General features: G+C 39.2%; 1 protein-coding gene across 2 annotated transcripts in view; it reads right to left on the bottom strand.

Moving 5' to 3' along the window:
* The window catches only part of LOC150108267 (uncharacterized), a 709,268-nt gene that overhangs the window by 398,900 nt on the left and 295,413 nt on the right, over positions 1–14,955 (bottom strand). For both annotated transcript variants that reach the window (XR_016548127.1, XM_090390670.1), the window contains exon 23: positions 4,585–4,704. Coding sequence is in view for 1 of the 2 variants with exons in the window: in XM_090390670.1 (XP_090246796.1) it covers positions 4,585–4,704 (120 nt within the window). In the remaining variant the exon portion in view is untranslated. The remainder of the gene's footprint in view (positions 1–4,584; positions 4,705–14,955) is intronic.

The raw sequence follows: 14,955 nt of genomic DNA on the forward strand, positions 1-14,955 counted from the left end.
AGAAATCTGTGTCAGAAATTAGCATTCCATGCTCAATCATCTAAGGATCTAAAATTGAGGGGCCACACTGCACAATTTGTGAATTTGTCATGTGAATGGATTATTGTGCACAGATTTGGTCATCAGGTTTCCATGGTGAATGAGGATATATTAGACGGCATCCAGAAAAGATTCACAAAACTGATAACTAGTCTTTGGAATGTGAAATATGAAGATAAATTGAAAGAATGTAATTTGCAAAGCCTTGTGAATAGGATGATGGGGAGGGGATTTGTGCAGGGGAAAGAATCAAGAAAAGAAAGATAATTAATGGCACTCCTCAGAGTTCTGCAGTAATTTCCTCAGTGTTCAACATATCTCTTAATAATATTTTATGTGATTTACATTGCAAAAGTTATGTGAAATCAAATCAGCAACATATTACTGTTGTGATAAGGAAAACATGGACAAGTAGAAATAAAGAGGTGGCTGTACTATTCTTCAAGACCTTTTGCACACAGCAGACTGCCTTCTGACTATGGTGTGGTAATTTATCCACAATATTTGTATTGTGGCGAAGAAACTATGGAGAGAGTAATAAGGCATATAAGGATGCAATATCATTTATTACTATTATTATTATCATCAACATTAACATTTAACCTCCATGGAATCAGAGACTAATTGTGGGAGGTACACACTATTGCACACAATGCTCATCCAACTGTGCCTTAAACTGATTCAATGTGTCTACACCCACAACACACTCAGGCAATGCATTCCACTCACCAACCACTCTCCATGTAAAGAACCTACCCTTCCTCTGCTTGCACCCTCCTTATACGGTTTCCAGTGATGACCTCTTGTCCAAGCCTCCTCTCCCATTCTGTGAAATATCTCTTCAATATCGATGCAATAACAATATCAGACTAGTTCATATGTCTCAATCATATCCCCTTCATCCTCCTATTCATGAGGCTCTGCAAGTTACATTCTCTCAAAGGGTTTAGAGAAGATTCTTGTAGAATCTTCTCTGGACCCTTTCCAACATATCCTCATCACCATGATATGCAGTTAACCAAATCTGTGCACAATAATCCATATGAGGCCTGATCAAGGCATTATTCAATAGTATCATAACCTCTCTATTTCTGCATGTCAGGGTGCTCCACATCCTTACCATTATCTGATGTGACACAGTGCCATAGCTACAGCTTTTGCCGCTCCTCTCAATACACACCAAAAATACTACAAAAAGTCAAAACGACATATAGGGAAATAAATTAAAATGCTATGTTTCTTTTTGAAGTAAAACTTTAATTCCAACATTCTAAAATGTTATTTTTCTTGCTTTTCTGTTAGCAAAATCGTCCCCTTCATCCTCCTATTCATGAGGCTCTGCAAGTTACATTCTCTCAATCTGTCTATAGACAGTATGGCAAGATTTCTTAAAAGCAAAGTGCCACCGTGGCAGACCTCCGCCCTCCCCTAGATATGCCCCTGATGTGACATCTTCACAAATTGTGCAATGTGGCCCCTGAATTTCAACTCCTTGTCCACCATTACTCCAAGATATCTCATCTCCTCTACTTCCTTTAAGTTTCCCCATCAAGTGTATACTTTGCATCCAATTGTTGCTTACCAGATCTCAAAACCTTACACTTTGCAACATTGAAATGATAGTTCCACTTACCTGCCTATTCATGCAATCTATTCAAGTTCTCTTGTAAGACCATAACATTTGCTTGACTCTGCATTGCTCTCCACAGTTTTGCATCATCTGCAAACAGCTGCATATCACTAGTTACACCCATCCCAACATCATTAACATACAAATTGAACAACAATAGCCCCAAAACTGAACCCTGCAGCACACCACTAGTGACCTTTCTCTTTTGGGGTACTGTACCTCCCATACACAACCTTCTAATACCTATCCAACAGCCAGTCATTGATCCAACTCCATCTGTTTCAATTTATTTAACAGTTTGTCATGTGTCAGTCTATCAAAAGCTTTTGCAAAATCCAAGTACACCACTGTATTTGATTCTCTCCTGTCCAAGGTATTTAACACCCTGATATAGTACATAAGTAGGTGAGTAAAACATGATCATGCTGATAACCACAAAGAATACTGCTGTTATCAACCCATTTCTGTATCCTGCTTCTCATCAATCTCTCCAATACCTTCACCACAACTTCAGACATATACCAATTGGCCTATAATTTGAAGCTACAGCCTTAGCACTACCTTAATGCAATGAAACAATTTTACCCTCCTTCCACTCCCTTGGAACCTGTGCTGTTGTAAGACTCTTATTAATCAGACATGCCAATGCAATTGTCAGTTTCCAGGAACATTCCCTTAAGATGTGTGGTGATATGTCATCAAATCCTATCGCCTTATTGACATCAAGGTTATTTATTTCCTCAAATACCTCCTGCTCACTTACAATTAAGCCATCCCCTCCTATGTCCTCTACACTTAAGTTCTTCATGATTCCACCCTGATCAGGATGAAACATGCTTATAAATTGATCACTGAATACCTCAACAATATCTTCTGCAGCAGTTACCATTCTGCCACTTTCATCCATTAACTTCATCTTATCATGATCATTCTTACTTCTACTTGCCAGATATCTCTAAAAAAAACTCTCTCTATGGTTTTACTTTACCTGATTTGCCAATTTCTGCTCATACTCTACTTTTGTTTTCCAATTTCTGCTCATACTCTACTTTTGTTTTCCTTACAAACTGATTCACTCTACTGGCTTGTTCTTTATACTCTTCATGTGACTGATTATTACTATTGTTCATCTTGTACTTCCTGCAAATTACTTTCTTTTTTCAGATTTCATGCTTAAGTTCCACAATCATCCATCTTACACCTACCTTATTCAGCCTTTTGGCCTTTGGAATACATTGACACATTGATGCTGTTATGTATTTCTTTGTCAGTTCCCATGCAGCATTTATTTCCTTACCGCTCACTTCCTCGTTCCATGTTATAGCTCCAAGCTGTCTCCTAAGCTTGTCATAATCAACAGCTTTATAATTCCACATCTATCCTTTCCTCACAAAAGTCTGCATATGACTAGCCACAACACGGCTGATTACTTCATGATCACTTTCACCAACTGGAGGAAAGTGTGAAAACCCCCTCTTACAATCACATCCTGTGATGAAATGAGTAGATCTACAACTCTTGATCCTCGCATGCCCTCCTTTACATGCTACCTGAGATAGTTATATCTCAAGAACTTGAGAAATTAATTTTCCTTATTCCCAAATGCTATCTCTTCATTCCAATCTATATTGCCATAATTAAAATCACCCATAATAATTACCCTTCCTTTGTTCATTAATCCAAGTTGTTTATACATTTCTTCATCAACATCCTCCACATTCTCAGGCCTATAATAACAACATCCAATGAAATATGTCTTGCTCTCAACCTCCATGTTACACCACACTACCTCATAACCATTGCCACCATTCCCCCTATTCATGTCTACCTTATGTAGACTTCATTTCCTTGCTATCATCATCAGCCCCCCCCCTCTTCTTGCCCTATCTATCCTTGCAAAATATACTGTATACTTTCATTTCTATTCCTGTTATGACATCATCTTCATTCAACCATGTTTCACTTATTTCAATGATTTTTGGGTGAATAAACTCAATCACTGAAACCATTTCATCCCCTTATTTCTGATATTTCTGGCATTTGTAAACAAGCACAGCAGTTCATTTTTAGGTCTCTATAGCCAGTTCGATCCAATCCACTTGTTGGTTGTGATATCCCCACCACACCTGCCCAATCACCTTTATCACCACATATATCTACTCAGTCTCAACTTCCCCACCCACATCACAATATACTCCATCTTCATACACACATTTACTGCCTCTTTCAACATCCACTCTCCCTATACCATAACTCCCTGTCTACCTGAGCCCCTCCTGTTTCCCTGTTCCTCTTGCATTCCCGTTCTCTCTGCATCTCTCACACTACTACTGTTTCCACTGCCAAGCACTTCTGTCAATTCAGTACCACTCTCCTGATTTATAAGGACAGGTTGAGAAAATATAAATTGCACAGCTTAATGGACGAATTTTTATGGAGTACAGGGAGAATGAAGAAAAACAAAAGGCCATCCCTGAAGGAATGTGATGAACAATGAAGTGAAGAGTGTGTTTTTACATGAAAAGAATAGTGGTCAAATGGAATGCATTGGTAGAGTGCACTGTAAATATAAAAAGGTTTCATGAGTTTAATATTACATTGTGACAGCTATATTCCTGGTTGAGGGAGATGGAGTCAGTCTATTTACTTTACTAGAGTCTTACTTCTACTACTACTACTAATAATAATAATATTAGTAACTAATAATTATTTTAAAGAAAGCATTTGTAACAACATGAAAAATGACTTTGTAAAATCAAATTCTGTTGATTTTAAGCTGAATCAAAGAGAGATAATCAGTTGTTTCATTATATTTGTGCAACATGCTGATGAAACTTGGATGATGAATTAAATACACCGTTACATTACTGTGTGCATTAAATTAAATATAAAACAAACAAACAAACAAAAAATACCTCCACAGTTGTGCTCATCTGACTTATCATTACAATTATACATCAGATCACATCTCTGGGAACGAGGAATACACTGTCCATTTCTACACTGAAATTCTGTAGTTTCACACTCTCTGTGAGCTAAGGAAAAAAAAATGAAAACGAATTATAAGAATAAATATTGAAGGCAGGAGAGTTCAAAGAGAGAGAGAGAGCTTAATAAAAAAAAAAGTATTTGCAGATATACACCCCTACTTGCTAAAATAATATTCTATAACAAGTAGCATTATAATAATGAACACACAAAACAGAGAACTCTACACAGTAGCTGCCTTTTATCTTGCAGTAAAAGAACACTACTTTGCTTGGAATGGCTGATGTTTTGATCCTTAGAGTAAGAACTCCAGATTTTTCTGCTACTCTCTCTTCTTACATGAAGTGTAAGTGACATCCTCCAAGCCAATGCTAAACATATTTGGGATATCTAAAAATATATATCCCACGGTTTACTCTCATTTGAGGGTAAAGCAGTTCCACATGCTAGATGTCTAAAATGTAATACATTAGTAACAGTAATACATTAGGAGGTTTTTAAGAAGAGTAGCACATAATCCTGCTGCCATCTACTCTGCCAGACTGTGGGTTGAGAGATTCTGAGTGGTGTTGTGGGTGAACTGTCAAGGCCAAACTTGCCAGTCTCAGTGGGCATAACACAAGTGAGATAACATCTCTAATTTCCAATTTATGGGCTATGGCTTCAAATCTCACTGGCAGTGATGTTTGTAAATGTCACTAAGTGGCAGGCAATTCTCATTCATTCTTTACCACCTTGCTTAATGCAGGCTTGAAAATGTGCATGTTTGTTCTCTAAAGCAGATATTTGTTGTATTTAGTATAACAAATCTCTCATATTCATTTTGCAACTGATATTATATGTTGGATGTTTACAACCAAAGAAAGATTTACAATCTGTTGCGGGTTGTAAACCTTAAAATACAACAAAACCTTAATCTCCTTCACAAATATGCAGCCTAAACATGAATATAAATGATGATATTTATCCCTACTTACAGACATCCAGGCCTAATTTCCTATTCCTAACTGAACCACAACTTACACTACTATAGCCTGTGTCCATCTTAACTGCAGATTTGTGGGTAAGTAAGTTCAGATATTTGTGTGATCCAGCATTTCATATCAAATCTAGAATCCTATCTTTTTGATTTTCTCTTGGCTCAAAAGTTTCTTTCCACATTCTCTCATATTCATTTACTGCCTCTACCATTCTCCAAATTCTAAAAATCACCTAAATCTCTTCAAATTTTCATTTCCCAAATCTTGGTTTTCTAGTCTAATAACAAAAACAATGACATGACCTCCCTTAGTGACTTTAACATTAACATACTAATTGGCTTCTATTTTTTCAGTTCCATTAATAAGATTCAGAAAAGATGCCTAAGTATGCCATTAATAAGATGCTAAAAGATGCCTATTGCTCTAATGAATGATGTTTCTCAAAGTGTCCATTTACCCACCAGAATACCAGATTGACATTTTTCCTTTAACCAGTTTTCTCGAAGATACTAGATCTCAGAACACCCTTCTCTTGGAACTCTCAGTCTCACATCCCTCATCACTACAATGGGATCAAGGGGAATAATTTGTATTAATTTTGATAATTACAGCAATGGCTGTAAATTATCAAAATTTACATCCATTGTTGAATTTTTCAATTTTCTTGATCCAAGAATTACCTCTAATTGAGTTGCTGAAACAGTTTTTGAAGGAATGAATGTCTTCATCCTCTATTCTATACAAAAATTAGGGCTGAAATGGAGTGGGGAAAAAAAAGGTCACCACTTGGCTTTCATTTTCATTTTCAAACTCCTCTCTATAGAGGACCCTGGCAAATTGGTTTCTACTATATTTCATCTAGTCTGTCATAAAAGTGGAAATCAGAAGAAATGTGACCAATTGTGGATATTGAGGCATTCGATGTGACATCAACAACCTCTACACACAAGTAGCCTAGTCACTAGGGTACCTCATGCACAAACTTTGTTTGCTTATGCTTGGGTAAAGGATTAAAACAAGAATATAATTTCCTGTCTATTATAATTTACTTAGAATTTTGAACAGTTTTCAATACCAAAATTAAATAAATAAAAATAAATAAATAAATAAGTGTTCCAGAGATGAAAATCAACATGATGTACAGTGAATGGCTAGATGGTAAACTGGTCATTCAGATACAATGGGTGGAAGGCAGATCATAGGATAGTAAGTTGCTTGATTGGCTCTTTTTTTGACATGCATGAACAAATGTTTTCAAAATATTAAGGACAACTACATAAGTTTCTCCAAACCTTTCTCTGATGTGTATCCAGGCATGGGTGATGACAAGGAGATTACTGTGAATCAACAGTAGTAGAATCCACACTAGAAGTTACTGGTAACCATTAATGAATACCAACTACTAGTTGTTTAGAAATTAAATGGTAATGACCATTTCTATTATTTTAGATAAAACTGAAGTGAGGACATTGGATCAATAATTCAATGGTAAATTTTTATTTATGTATTTTTTTTTTCTGAAATGGACATAGGCCTACTTTAAGAATGTGAGATAGATGTCAACTGAGTTATGAAACCGTGTAGAGAGTTCTGGTCTGGAGAATTCTGATAAGTTAGTTTACTATTTGACCACTCAATGTGGTCAAATAGTAGCTGTCATGGTGGACAGCTTCCTTTCTTTCTGAAGACTTTATGAGAGGAGAGGAGTAGAAGACAATATTTTTGGTAATTCAGAAGCTGTTTGGAATTCTGCAGAAGACATTTTATTAATTAAGCTGCTTCAAAATTCTTCTGGAGTCTTTTTCATGAAAAATTAGAAGATAAAAATTAATGCCAACCAATGAGTTTTGTCTTTATATAATGTCACTATCTGAATGTGAGGAGTCGAAGTATTTTTTTGGGCAGACATCATTCCCACTATCTAGGCAAGGGGTCAGTAGCATTGGTATTTATGCTGTTCAAAATTCTCCAGGAGACTTTCTAGTATTTGAGCTGTTCAAAATTCATGTGATTGTGATGTCTTTTTTTTTTGGAAGGGGGGGGAAGACTAGAGGAGATATGCCTCCTCCTCTCTCACATATGGACTTCCATGTTGGATCAATGACTGGCTGTCAGATAGGTATCAGAAAGTTGTATATGGAGTGCAGTGTCTCGAAAAAGAAAGGTCACCATTCGTGTGCCACAGGGGTCAGTTTTGGGGCCATTGTTGTTCAATTTGCATGTTAATGCTATTGGGTTGGGTTTTAACTAGTGATATCCAGCTGTTTGCAGATGATGCAAAACTGGGGAGAGCAATGCACAATCAGGCTGATGTTAATACCTTACAAGAGGACTTGAATAGATTGCATGAATGGGCAGGTAAGTGGAACTTCAGTTCCATGTTGCCAAGTGTAAGGTTTTGAGATTTGGTAAGCAATGATGGAATGCAAAGTATACACTTGGTGGGGAAACTTTAACAGAAGTAGAGGAGATGAGAGATCTAGGAGTGATGGTGGACAAAGACCTGAAATTCAGGGACCACATTTCACAAGTTGTGAAGATGTCACATCAGGTAATGGTAAGGATGCAGGGAACCCTGCCATGCAGAAATAGAGGGGGTTATGATTCCATTGTATAAACCCTTGATCAGGCCTCATATGGATTATTGTGCACAGATTTGGTTGCCAGGTTTTCATGGTGACGAGGATATGTTGAAAGGGTACAGAAAAGATTCACAAAGGTATTCAGTGGTCTTTGGAATGTGGAGTACGAGGACAGATTAAGAGAATGCAAGTTGCAGAGCCTCGTGAATAGGAGGAAGAGGGGGGAGGATATGATTGAGACATATAAGCTGGTCAGGGGTTGTTATCAGGTAGACATGGAAGAAAATTTTCATAGAATGGGAGAGGGGAGTAGAACAAGAGGCCATTGCTGAAAACTGTATAAGGAGGGTGTGAGCAAAGGAGTGAGAAGCAGGTTCTTTGCATGGAGGATGGTTGGTGAGTGGAATGCATTGCCTGAGTGTGTTGTGGATGTGGACACATTGAATCAGTTTAAGATGCAGTTGGATGAGCATTGTATGCAATAGTGAGTGTCTCCCACGATGAGTCTCTGACTCCATGGAGGTCAAATGTTGATAATAATAATAATAATAATAATAATAATAAATGTATATTCGACAGCATACTTAGATTTTGCAAAGGCTTTTGATAGATTGCCACACCACAAGTTGGTCACCAAACTGAAGCAGATGAGATTAGATATGACTTGTGAGTTGAAGTGGTGACTGGCTATTAATAGATATCAGCAAGTTGTATATGGAGGAAGGGGGGGGGGGGAACTATCTTGAAAGAGAAAGTCACTAGCAGTGTGCTACAGGGGTCTGTTTTGGGACCACTGTTATTTAATTTGTATATTAATGATATTGAGATAGGCTTATCTGGTGATATACAAATGTTTGCACATAATGCAAAACTTGGGAGCGTGAAGAGGAATCAAGCAGATGTGGACTTATGGGAGGACTTGATTAGATTCTATGAGTGAACAACAGTATGGGACTGTCAATTCAATGTTGCAAAGTGTACCATTCTTAAATTGGTAGACAACATTGGGATAAAAAGTATACATTTGGTGGGTATACTTTGGAGGAAGTAGAGGAGATAAGAGACCTTGGAATGGTAGTGGACAAGAATCTGAAGTTCAGAGGTCACACTGCACAAGTTGTGAAGACATCACATCGCATCAGATTAGATTATGGCAATGATGCAGAGGACTATATTTCATAGTATATGAAACCAGAAAGGTTCTGGTTTCATAGTATATACAGATTTGGTTCCCTGGTTTTCATGGCAATGAGGATATAGTGGAAAGGGTCCAGAGAACACCGCTTAAGGTGATAACTGGTCTTTGTAATGTGGGATATGAGGAAATATTGAGGGAATACAGCTTGGAGAATCTTGTGAATAGGAGAAAGAGAGTGGATATGATAGTACATTGCATGATTTTAAAGCATGGTTTGATGGGCTTTATATGTAACAGCATTTGCCTCCTGCAATGAGTCTTTTGACTTCAGTCTAGTGTTTATTATAATAATAATAATAATAATAATAACAACAGTGTAAAGAATATAAGAAACTTCTTGATAATGCAGGTAATCTTTATATGAGAGGTCTAAAAGATTAAAATGGAATACTGATTACAAACAGGAAAAACATGGGTTTCTTGGGGATCAGGTGGTAGTAGAGAGGATTCAGAAACAAGTGACCAAGCTGGTGACAAGTCTGTGGAATGCTTCCTTATGAGGATAAGTAAAGGTGTGTAGGTTACAAAATTTAGTTGATAGAAAAAAGAGGACATGATGGAAACTTATAAGATATTAAAGGGGATTTATAAAATGACACAAAAAATTGTTTAATACACGACAAACAGAGAGAGAACTGTAAGATGTGTGAGAATGTGGTTAGTAAATGTGTGAGGACTGAGTTTTTATGGTTGGTTTGGACACGACAGACTCAGATCTCAATATCCCTCCTTGAAAACTGCAGAACAGCTGAACAAAAAGGGATTTAATATTTCCAGTGCTTGGAAAGAAGAGTGGAACAATATGTCAACACTGTTCAACAAAGAAGTTATAAAGGATTCGATTAATCGACTATCTGGTTTGGATCTCCCTCATCATGCCTGGCAAACACTTAACGGTCTTCGAACTGGACAAGGCAGGAATGCATCATGCTCGCACTCCTGGGGCATCAGTTCAACTCTGGCTTGCGACTATGGAGCATGAATTCAAATAGGGAATCCCATTATGTATGAATATTGCTTACGAGCCTTCACTGGCAGCCCATAAGATCTACTGAGCATATCAACAAGGCAGCTGAGTGGCTGATGAATTTGGACATAAATCTATAACACAAATGATGACTTACTTTGTGTAATGGTTTACACTTGCATTTTATATATTCTATTCTGTTCTCTGAGACTATTTTTACTTTTAATTAAACCTGCTCTATACCCATACAATAAATAATAACCAGCTATCACACCTTCTCTTAAAATCATTCACAATAGATGCACTTGCACTTCAACAGGCAAACTGTACCACTCACTCACTGCTCTGTGAGAGAAAAATCTAGCTCTTCATTCCTTAACCATGAAAGAACTTAATTTCAATGGATGCCATACTACCTTTCATTATCCACATACAATGAAAAATTTCATCAGATGACATTCTATAACATCCTTTCATAAGTTTATACACCTCTATGATATCTTCTCCCTTTTTCTCCTGTTTACCAGGGTCTGCAGTCTACATGCTCTCAATTTATCCCCATAATCTATGTTCCATAATCCCAGATTGGCCAAGTGGTTAGAGTATCTGCTCTCCAGCCAAAAGACTGTTTGAATCCTGCCATGGGCATGAATGTTTGTGATTGTCTGAGAAAATACTAGTGGTCACCCCCCCCCCCCCCCACCCCCCCCCCCCCCCACCCCCCCCCCCCCCCACCCCCCCCCCCCCCCACCCCCCCCCCCCCCCACCCCCCCCCCCCCCCACCCCCCCCCCCCCCCACCCCCCCCCCCCCCCACCCCCCCCCCCCCCCACCCCCCCCCCCCCCCACCCCCCCCCCCCCCCACCCCCCCCCCCCCCCACCCCCCCCCCCCCCCACCCCCCCCCCCCCCCACCCCCCCCCCCCCCCACCCCCCCCCCCCCCCACCCCCCCCCCCCCCCACCCCCCCCCCCCCCCACCCCCCCCCCCCCCCACCCCCCCCCCCCCCCACCCCCCCCCCCCCCCACCCCCCCCCCCCCCCACCCCCCCCCCCCCCCACCCCCCCCCCCCCCCACCCCCCCCCCCCCCCACCCCCCCCCCCCCCCACCCCCCCCCCCCCCCACCCCCCCCCCCCCCCACCCCCCCCCCCCCCCACCCCCCCCCCCCCCCACCCCCCCCCCCCCCCACACCAGCCTCATCAATGAAACTGACACTCAATGGGAAAAATATTGATCAAGTGTCAAGATATAAATATCTTGGTTGTTGGCTTAATGAACGGTGGGATCCAGAAATAGATATAAAGACAAGGATTGAAGTTGCACGGCAGTCCTTCATGAAAATGAGAACACTATTCTGCAATAAAGACCTAAACATGGAAGTCAGATGCCGAATGCTGAAATGTTACGTGTGGTCTATTCTACTCTATGGAGTTGAAACATGGACATTGAAGGCGACAACCATCAAGAAAATCGAAGCCTTTGAGATGTGGCTATACAGAAGAATGCTAAAGATATCATGGACAGAAAAAATTACCAATGAAGAGGTCTTAAAATCCATTGGCAAAGCTAAACATCTTGTACAAATAATCAAGAAACGAAAAACATCATATCTTGGCTACATCATGAGAAACAGCAAATACCAACTTCTACAAACTATTTTGGTAGGAAGAATTGATGGCAAAGGAACTAGAGGAAGAAAAAGAATATCATGGTTTGACAACATCAAGACGTGGACAGGAAAGAGCAGAGCACAACTGCTCAGATTAGCATAAGAGTGCAGTTTGTTCACCAAGATGGTCGCTGACCTTCGATAGAAGATAGCACAATAAGATCATGTTCATTTTTACATGTTTTTCAAGAGAGATTGAACTTAAAGAAATGTCAATTTTGTCTGTAATAATTTTGTATTTATGACTACATAATCATGGGCCTTGATTAAAATAATGTGGCACATGATGTCATTATATAATGCTATTAACCCATGTCCATATATGGCAATTTCAAAGGACATGCAAAGCATGATGTCATCATGTTCGGATGTCAATATATGACCATATGTGGAAGTGTTGAGAGATGTGCGCATGCATACAATGGCAGTGTGGGCCTGTATAAGCCAAATCAGTGAGAAGGATTTTGTCTTAGATTTCTCAATCATTCTATAGCCTGCTATACCATACAACAATCATTTCTCCAGTCTCTCTAGCTCCATTTTATTCTGTGAAAGATGCCAGATTAGCATGCTATTTCACTCCTTAATGTCACCTCATCATTCACATTTCTTTCATGCTCTCATTTATGTTTCCACACACTAGCATTTACTACATCCACGTTGTCCAGAACACTTTCACTATCTTTTCTTGAGTTAATATTTGTTGCTTCATTTTCCCACAACTCTCATTTCTTGCACTGACAAACAAAACATTTATAACATACTATCTCAACAGACAAACAAAACATTTATAGCATACTATCTTGCCACTTTTGCTTTCGTATCACAAACCATTCAGTCTTGGTAATGAATACATAGATTATACACTATATCGCACAAAATCTCTCATGCCAAACTATAATAATAACTTGTAACCAGGGGCACACCAGTGGTGTTCGGTGCCTGTGTGCAAGACTTTAGTTGGTGCCCCTATTCCCCCCCCCTCCATTAAAAAAAACGTTTTTTTTTAAGTATTTCCTCCTCTTTGGCGCCCTTACTATCCTGGTGCCTGTGTGCTTCGCACACACTGCACATATGGTCGGCGCACCCCTGCTTGTAACATGTTGTAACCAGATACATGTTGCCAAGATTAATACATTTTGTATGGAGGACTTTGCAGTCAGATTATTATACAGGGTGATCGTAAAGTTGCGAAACTGAAACTCTGAATTTGTACCAGTTATTTCCAAATTGTTATAATCATTCCTACTCCCTGATACTCCTCCTCCATATCAATCAGCTAACACCTTTTATTCTCTTATAAGGAGCAGGTGAGGCAGTTTTAGCCCTATTCAACTTTTGGAGACTGAGGGGGAGGCAGTTCAATCTCCACTAGTAGCCAATAAGAGAAAGCTGGTCCAAGATTATCACTAATTATACATGGCTTCCAGTGAAGAGAGGCGGCTGATAAGTGTCACCATTTTGTGGTTACTAATCCTAACACTATCTTTACAGTCAGAAAATAGTATGGGTCCTATGGTCAATTTTCTTGAGTTTACAGGATGAAAATCCCAAGTTTTCCCAGTCTTTACTAAGCTTAGAGTGTTCATGGAACACTCTAAGCTTAGTAAAAATTCCTCTAGCCAGTAACTAGAATTCAACTTGCAATGTCCTTTCTTTGGATGGTCTTGCACCATGGATGGCATATGCCACTTCCACTGAGCTACATAGGTGCTGCTCTGCCATATAGCAACTCTCTGATATCTATCAGAGAGCCATTCACCAATCCAATCTACTAACCTGATATCCAAATCCATATGTTGCAACTTAAAAATTAACTTGTAATGTGGAACCCTATCAAATGCTTTTGAAAAATCTAAAAAATAACAGTTTATATCTTACCCTCATCCACTGCTCTTGTTACTCTATTGTAAAAGGTAACCAGATTATTTAAACAAGAGCATCCTTTAAAAAAATCCATGATAGTCTGCATAAATAATATTACCCTCATCTGCCCAATTCTCTATATGAGTTCTTACCAATTTCTCTGTTTCATTAAACAGCCAAGTTAATGGTACAGACAGTTCCATAGCACATTTCCTGAAAACACATGGTGAAATTCCATCTAGTCCCCTTGCCTTATTGACATTTGGTGCACTTAGTACTCAGAATACATCCTCTTCATTCACCTCTAACACTTCATTACTCAGTATCCTTTTAGGAATAAAGCCTGTTGTACCAGGATGGAACACTCTAAGAAAATGATCATTAAATAGCTCAACTATGTCATCTGCTTTGGTCACCCAATTCCCACCTTCACCCAGCAAGATAATCCATCCACTATGCTTTTTTTCCTTCTACTCATCATAGTGAAAAATCTGCTTGGGATTCTCCTTGGATTGCAGTGCCAGCCTTCTCTCATATTCTAATTTTTCTCTCCTTACAATACTAGTCACTTTCTTCCAGCATGAGCCTTATAATCCTCATGTAACAGTTCTCCATCTCTCTCTCTCGATTACCTTCCATAATTTCTTTTCTTCTGCAATTCTCCTTTTATTTCTTTTGTCATCCATTTGACTCCAAATTGCTTTATCTTTTTTCACTCAAGGTATACAATCTGCAATTGCTGTGGCAAATCCCACTAAATATCTTGTCCTATAAACATCCATCTCACATCATATACTCTCAAAGCCATCAGTGTTATCTCCACTGATATTCCCACCGCAAGAGTTCACATGATATGAGTTATCATGAGTAACACTCAATCACTATGTTTACCTTCCCTATCTCCTGTCAAAATATGTTATATTCTTTGATTTCTGACCCTGTTAGAACATCTTCCTCAGTTTACCAAGTTTCACTGATACCAACAATCTTTGGAGAGACTGAGTCAGTCAATGCCACAAACTCATTCCCTTTATTCCTAATG

Source organism: Typopeltis vanoorti, chromosome 3, assembly GCF_054136105.1.
Source record: "Typopeltis vanoorti isolate ZY-2024b chromosome 3, IOZ_Tvanoo_1.0, whole genome shotgun sequence".
NCBI classification, from domain to species: Eukaryota; Metazoa; Arthropoda; class Arachnida; order Uropygi; family Thelyphonidae; genus Typopeltis; species Typopeltis vanoorti.